The following is a 7,556-nucleotide window of genomic DNA, read 5'->3' on the forward strand; positions in this document are numbered from 1 at the left end:
TGAGCAGGAGAGCTGGAGCTGTGTGCTGCTGGAGTGGCAATCCTGCAGGATGACTTGCTGGCAGCGGTGGAGGAGCTGCAAGCAGTGCTCTCCCGAGCTGTGGGAGCGCCAAAGGTTGGTGTGGGGCTGTGGGAGCTGACAGATACCTCCCCCCTCCCCCTCTCTCCCCCTCTCCCTCCCCCTCCCTCCCCCTCTCTCCCCCTCCCCCGAAACCTCACTCCCTTCACCCTCGTCCCAACCCCAACCTCTGACCCCTTGGCTAGGGAGGAAAGTGAGGTTAAAGTAGGTTCCACAGACTGAGCTTACAGCGTGGAAACAGGCCCTACGGCCCACTGAATCCGCGCCGTCCAGCGATCCCTGTGCACCAGTTCCATCCTACACACTCAGGATAATTTACAGAAGCCAATTAGCCTTCAATTGGGTTTGTCTTTGGAATGTGGGAGGAAACTGGAGCACCCGGAGAAAACCCACGCGGTTCATGGAGACAGCAAACTCCGTACAGACAGCACCGCTAGTCAGGATCGAACCCGGGTCTCTGGCGGTGTGAGGCAACAACTCTACCACTGTACGAGGTGTGAGGATTCTGGGGTATTTTACAGCAATGGTGAATGCTGATTACTAAGACAGAAAGCATGCGACAGAGGAGGGGAGTCTTTGGTGTTGGCTTCTCATTGTCACTTGTACTGAGATACAGTGAACAATGTTGCATGCGAACCAGTTAAATCACACTGTGCAGGAGTACAATCACCCCTTGCTTGCACAAGTACAACAGGTAGTGCAAAAAGAATAGTACCCAAGTGCAGAAAACAGTGTTCCTGGCAGGACATGGGCGGGGAGTCAGGGGGTGGGGTGAAAGGTGAGTGATGGGGTACATCCAGGATGCGTGGGTGGCTGACTCTCCCTCTCCCCAGGTGTTGGTAGTGAGTTTAGTTTAGTTTCAGAGATACAGCGCGGAAACAGGCCCTTCGGCCCACTGAGTCCGCGCCGACCAGCGATCCCCGCACATTAACACTATCCTACACACACCAGGGACAATTTACACTAATGCCAAGCCAATTAACCTACAAACCTGCACGTCTTTGGAATGTGGGAGGAAACCAAAGATCTCGGAGAAAACTAACGGGGTCGCGAGGAGAACGTGCAAACTCCGCACAGACAGCAGCCGTGGTCGGGATTGAACCCGGGTCTCCGGCGCTGCAAGCGCTGAACGGCAGCAATCCCACCTTGCCGCCAAAGCAGGACGTGGGTGGGTGGGGAGGGGGAGAGTTTGGGCGGGGGTGAGGAGTGTGGTGGGTGAGGGGTGGGGTGAGTCGGGGCTGGGTGGGTGGTGAGGGGTGGGGTGAGTCGGGGCTGGGTGGGTGGTGAGGGGTGGGGTGAGGTATGTGGTGTGTAGGGGCTGGGCGGGGGTGGGGTGAGTCGGGGCTGGGTGAGGGGTGGTTTACACTCACGGGCTGCCCTCTCCCCAGGTGCCGGCTGTGAGCTGGCAGGATGTGGGTGGGTGGGTGTGTAGGGAGGGAGAGGGGTTGGGCGGGGGTGAGAGTGGGCGGGGGTGAGGGGAGGGGAGGGGAGGGGAGGGGAGGGGTGGGGTGGGGGGTGGTTTACACTCACGGGCTGCCCTCTCCCCAGGTGCCGGCTGTGAGCTGGCAGGATGTGGGCGGGTGGGGGTGAGGGGTGTGCAGGGGAGGGGGAGGAGTGGGGTGAGGGGTGGGGTGGAGTGGGGTGAGATTGGGCAGGGGTGAGAGTGGGCAGGGGTGAGGGGTGGGCTACACTCACTGGCTGACCCCTCTCCCCAGGTGCCGGCTGTGAGCTGGCAGGATGTGGGCGGGTGGGGGTGAGGGGTGTGCAGGGGAGGGGTGGGGTGGGGTGGGGTGAGAGTGGGCAGGGGTGAGAGTGGGCAGGGGTGAGGGGTGGGCTACACTCACGGGCTGCCCTCTCTCCCCAGGTGCCAGCTGTGAGCTGGCAGGATGTGGGAGAGTGGGCGGGGGTGGGGAGGGTGAGGGGTGGGCTACACTCACTGGCTGACCCCTCTCCCCAGGTGCCGGCTGTGAGCTGGCAGGATGTGGGCGGGTGGGGAGGGTGAGAGTGGGTGGGGGTGAGGTGGGGTGTGTAGGGGTGGGGAGGGGGAGGAGTGGGGTGAGGGGTGGGCTACATTCACGGGCTGCCCTCTCTCCCCAGGTGCCAGCTGTGAGCTGGCAGGATGTGGGCGGGCTGGAGGCGGTGAAGCGGCTGATCGTGGAGTCGGTACAGTTGCCGCTGGAGCAGCCGGGGCTGCTGAGCCAGGGCCTACGGCGCTCCGGCCTGCTGCTCTACGGCCCGCCCGGCTCTGGCAAGACCCTGCTCGCCAAGGCCGTCGCCACCCAGTGTGCCAGCACCTTCCTCAGGTGGGCCGGGGCGGGGCACTCTCACTATACCCCCACCCTGGCCTTGCCCCCACCCACTCACCCTTACCCTCTCCCCCCCATCGCCAACACCCCGAACCCAACACCCTGACCTGAGACTTCTCCAACCCTCCCCCTTATCACTCAACCGTACGTCACAGCCTGACCTGACAAAGACCCTCAACCCTGCCCCTCCCCACCCCACACCCTATCTACCCTCACTGCCCCCCTCCCCTCGCCTCCCCACCCCCGTACTGCCCACCCCACCCCACACCCCTCATCCCACCCTCACTGCCCCCTTCCACCCTCCTGTCCCCATCCCCCTTCCCTCACCACAAGACCCTCCTGCCCTCCCCACCTACATCCCACCCTCTCCACCCCCCTACCACCCACCTCCCCTCCCCACCCCATATTCCACCCTCACTGCCCCCTTACGAGCCTCCTGCCCTCCCCACCCCACACCCCTATCCCACCCTTGCGGCCCCCCTAAGCCCCTCGCTGCCCCCCTGGCCGCTGCGGCTGTCGCGCTGACCCATCTCTCTGTCTCTCCGGCAGTGTGAAGGGGCCGGAGCTGATCAACATGTACGTGGGGCAGAGTGAGGAAAACGTGAGAGAGGGTGAGGGTCTGTCGCCCCGGAGAGGGGGAGGGAGGGTTGGTGCAGGCCGGGTGGGTGGGGGGGGGCAGAGGGTGAAAGGGAGGGGTGATGCGCGGGCATTGGTGGACCGGCGGGAGGGGGGGGTCCCTGGGGTGGTGAGTCGGGGGTGGGGATGGGCTTGTGCACTGGGGGAGGGGCGGGTGGGCCGCGGGGAAGTGTGGGCGTGTGACAGGGCGGGGTGTGAACTGCAGGGTGGGGAACAGGGCTGGGGGGTGGGAGCGGGAGCTGGAGCGAGCTGAGGGTGCAAGACGTGGGGGGAGGGGAGGGAGGGGGTGAGGTGGGTTCGGGTTGGGGTGGGTTAAAGATGCCAGCAGTGGGGTGGGTCGGGGGGGGGGGGTCCTAGCAGGTGGTGGAGGGTGGCCGTGCTGTGGGGTGGTGTGTGAGCCGGGTCAGGGCAGGGTGGGGGGTCTCTTGCCTTGGTTGTGTGTGTGTGTCTGACGTGTGCATCCCCCCCCAGTGTTCAGCCGGGCGCGGATGGCGGCCCCCTGCGTGGTGTTCTTTGACGAGCTGGACTCGCTCGCCCCCAGCCGGGGCAGGAGCGGAGACTCAGGGGGGGTAACCGACAGGTAGGTCGCAACCTCTCGCTCTGACCCCCGGGACCCTGCCCATCCCCCTACCTCTCACGCTCCCTGGGAACCCCCAAACCTTGCCCGGACCCCCTGTCCCAACCTCACCCAGACATCACTGAGACCTCCCTCGACCCGAAACGTCACCCATTCCTTCTCTCCTGAGATGCTGCCTGACCTGCTGAGTTATTCCAGCATTTTGTGAATAAATACCTTCGATTTGTACCAGCATCTGCAGTTATCTTCTTATACTCCCTCCCTCCCTCCCTCCCTCACCTCACCCATACATCATAGGCAGAGGGCCGCGTGGAGAAAGCAACTCAGCTGGACACAGGATCACTGACCAGAAGTCATACCAGCAGTATTAGGCCTTTCAGCCCATCGATTTCACAACGCCATTTGATCACGGCTCAACCTCCTGCCTTCTCCCCACAACCTTGGGGTGGGGACGGGGGTTGGGGAGGGGGCAGGGGGGACGGGGGTTGGGGAGGGGACAGGGGGGACGGGGGGGACAGTGGGAGGGGGCGGTAGGAGTGGACGGGACGATGACGTGTGCCCATCTCCATGCAGGGTGGTGTCTCAGCTCCTGGCTGAGCTCGATGGCCTCCATTCCACGGGCGATGTGTTTGTGATCGGAGCGACCAACAGACCCGACCTCCTGGACCAGGCCCTGCTCCGCCCGGGCCGGTGGGTGTGAGGGCTGGGGGCGGAACAGGGGTGGGGGTGGTGCTGTGGGAGGGGGGGCTGGCCCCGAGAGGGTGGCATGGGGCTGAAGGGGGGGGGGGGGTGCCTGGGGCTTGCGGGTGTGGGAGGGTGGGTGGAGGGAAAGGGACGGGGGAAGGTTGGGATGGGGGGTATGGCACGGGGAGAGGGGAGGTAGGGAGGACAGGAAACAGGTGTGGGGGAGAGGGAGAGGTGGGGGGGAGAGATGAGAGGGGGAGAGGTGGGGGGGAGGAGGGAAAGGGGAGGGTGAGAGGGAGTGGGGAGAGGTGAGGGGAAGTGGGGAGAGGTGAGGGGGAGAGGCGGAGGGGGAGAGGTGAGGGGGAGGGGGAGGGGGAGAGGTGAGGGGGAGGGGGAGAGGTGAGGGGGAGGGGGAGAGGTGAGGGGGAGAGGTGAGGGGGAGGGGGAGAGGTGAGGGGGAGGGGGAGAGGTGAGGGGGAGGGGGAGAGGTGAGGGGGAGAGGTGAGGGGGAGGGGGAGAGGTGAGGGACGGGAAGGGTGAGGGGACGGGAGAGGGGGGGAGAGAGGTGAGGGGAGAGGGAGAGGGAGAGGTGGGGGAGGAAGACGTGAGAGGGAGGGAGGGGGGAGAGGTGAGGGGTTGTGGGTTGGGCCACCACCCGGGCCCAGGCTAATGGTCCCTTCTCTCCCTGCCACAGGCTGGACAAGCTGGTGTACGTGGGGCTGAACGAAGACCGGGACTCCCAGCTCCGTGTGCTCCAGGCCATCACACGCAAGTGAGTAGAGTGGGGCCAACGCCTGGGGGGGGGGGGGGTCTGGCGTGGTTGCGGTGGGTTGGGGTGGGGGTCCCAATCACACTCTGGGGGAGTGCAGGGGGTGTAGAGGGATCGCGGCCAAACTCGGGCAGAAGGCACAGCCTGACATGAGCATGGTGGACGGCACGGACCAGGTGGGCCAAAGGGCCTGTTTCCAAGGTGTGTGGAGCAGAGGGACAGTCAGCCTGGGGAGGGAAGGGGAGTGAGGGGCGGTGGGGGGGGGGGAGGGGTGGGCAGGGCATAGGATGGGAGTGTGGGACTGGGTGGGGAGGGGAGTGGGTCTGGGTGGGGAGGGGAGTGGGACTGTGGGGAAGGGAGTGGGTCTGGGTGGGGGTGGGGGACTGGGTGGGGAGGGGAATGTTGGTCTGGGTGGGGGGTGTGGGGAGTGGGTTGGGGAGTGTGGGACTGGGTTTGGAGGGGAGTAGGTCTGGGTGGGGAGGGGAGTGGGTCTGGGTGGGGGGTGTGGGGAGTGGGTTGGGGAGTGTGGGACTGGGTTTGGAGGGGAGTAGGTCTGGGTGGGGAGGGGAGTGGGTCTGGGTGGGGGGTGTGGGGAGTGGGTTGGGGAGTGTGGGACTGGGTGTGGAGGGGAGTGGGTCTGGGTGGGGGGTGGGGGGAGGAGTGGGACGGGGAGTGGGTCTGGGTGGGGGGTGGAGTGGGACGGGGAGTGGGTCTGGGTGGGGGGTGGGGGGTGGAGTGGGACGGGGAGTGGGTCTGGGTGGGGGGTGGAGTGGGACGGGGAGTGGGTCTGGGTGGGGGGTGGGGGGAGGAGTGGGACGGGGAGTGGGTCTGGGTGGGGGGTGGGGGACTGTGTGGGGGGAGTGGGTAGAGGTGTGTGTGGGGTGGGGTGTGTAGGACGGGGGTTACGTGAGTGAGCTGCTCTCACCCGGTGGCTGTCCCGGCAGGTTCACTCTGGACCCGGCGGTGAGCCTGCGGGGGGTGGTGGAGCGCTGCCCGCCCCGGCTGAGCGGAGCCGACCTGCACTCCCTGTGCAGCGAGGCCATGATGGCGGCCGTCAAACGGCGGGTGGCCCTCGTCGACCAAGGTACGTTACCCTTCCTCCGTGCCCACCCTCACCCATGCCCGCCCTCATCCTTACCGACCCTCGCCCAGCCGACCCCGACCCTCCCCAATGTCCAGCCCACCCGACTGATCCTCTCCCCGACCCCTCCCCAACATTCATGCAGAACCCCCCCTGTCCATCCCCCGTCCCTACCAACTGATCCGTCCCTGACCCTCGCCTCGGCCCACCCTCACACCGACACACCCTTACCCCATGAGTAGGAAAATAACTGCAGATGCTGATTCAAATCGAAGGTAGACACAAAATGCTGGAGTAACTCAGCGGGTCAGGCAGCATCTCAGGAGAAAAGGATTGGGAGTCTGAAGAAGGGTCTCGACCCGAAACGTCCCCCATTCCTTCTCTCCTGAGATGCTGCCTGACCCGCTGTGTTACTCCAGCATTTTGTGTCTCCCCTTACCCCATGCCTCACTCCGCCTGCTCAACTCTCCCAGCCTGGACTTAAATATGTGAAAGGGGAGACATTGAACAGGACATTAAACCTGGGCATGGGACTCGTGAAGATGTGGTATTTTGGTCTGCACGGGCAAGTTGGGCTGAAGGGCCAGTTTCCGTGCTGGCTGGCTCTATGACTAATTCTGCATGCTTGCTCCCCTCTAACCCCTGCTCGCTCATCCTTCTTTTCCCACCCGCACCACCTCCCTGTCCCCCCCCCCCCACCCCCACCCTCCCCACGCCGCCCTGGAGTGATTGAGCGTCCCGTGTTGCAGGCCTGGAGGCGGAGGACGCAGAGCTGGCCCTCCTGCCCGAGGACTTTGAGCGGGCCCTCAGCACCCTGCAGCCCTCGGTCTCGCTGCAGGAGATGGAACAGTACCGGCTGATGCAGCAGCGGTTCTCTGCCCGCTGACCAGCGGCGCCACCCGCTGGCAGGTCAAGAGCCCGCAGGACCCCAGGGGGCAAGCGGCCGGGACCCAGAGCCGCCAACTACCCAGCGTCCGATGGAACAGCCACGGCAGAGTAGGACTCAGCCCATGGGACCAGGAGGTATCCGATGTGGGAGCCGCTGGCCGGGCCAGCGTTAATTGCCTTTGAGGGGGTGAGGGTGAGCTGCCCCCTCCACCCACTGCCCGCCCTCTGGTGAAGGAGCTCCCACCGTGCTGGTGGGGAGGGAACCTCAGGGTCGGACCCAGTGACAGCGATGAGAGATTGCTGAGTGTGAATAAATCGTTTTGAGACTGTTGCGGCCTCTGATATTTATTTCTACAGAATAAATGTTTAAAATCTTCAGATTGCGGACTGAGTCTGGAGTTATTGGTCTGTTGAAGTTGGGACTATCCCATTGTTGAAGAAGCAGTTAGACAGGTACATGGATGGGACAGGTTTGGAGGCCTCTGGACCAGGTGGGACTAGTGTAGCTGGGACATTGTGCTTGGCTGAGGAGCCAAT

The 7,556-nt window shown here is 64.6% G+C and overlaps 1 protein-coding gene across 1 annotated transcript in view; it reads left to right on the forward strand.

Moving 5' to 3' along the window:
• The window catches only part of pex6 (peroxisomal biogenesis factor 6), a 7,961-nt gene extending 611 nt beyond the window's left edge, over window positions 1–7,350 (forward strand). Inside the window, exons 2-9 of the mRNA XM_078399956.1 lie at window positions 5–114; window positions 2,176–2,381; window positions 2,934–2,995; window positions 3,492–3,600; window positions 4,171–4,287; window positions 4,976–5,053; window positions 5,995–6,134; window positions 6,881–7,350. Of these exons, the coding sequence (XP_078256082.1) occupies window positions 5–114; window positions 2,176–2,381; window positions 2,934–2,995; window positions 3,492–3,600; window positions 4,171–4,287; window positions 4,976–5,053; window positions 5,995–6,134; window positions 6,881–7,017 (959 nt within the window). The 3' untranslated portion in view covers window positions 7,018–7,350. The remainder of the gene's footprint in view (window positions 1–4; window positions 115–2,175; window positions 2,382–2,933; window positions 2,996–3,491; window positions 3,601–4,170; window positions 4,288–4,975; window positions 5,054–5,994; window positions 6,135–6,880) is intronic.
• The last annotated feature ends 206 nt before the right edge of the window (window positions 7,351–7,556 follow it).

Source organism: Rhinoraja longicauda, chromosome 5, assembly GCF_053455715.1.
Source record: "Rhinoraja longicauda isolate Sanriku21f chromosome 5, sRhiLon1.1, whole genome shotgun sequence".
Taxonomy (NCBI): Eukaryota; Metazoa; Chordata; class Chondrichthyes; order Rajiformes; family Arhynchobatidae; genus Rhinoraja; species Rhinoraja longicauda.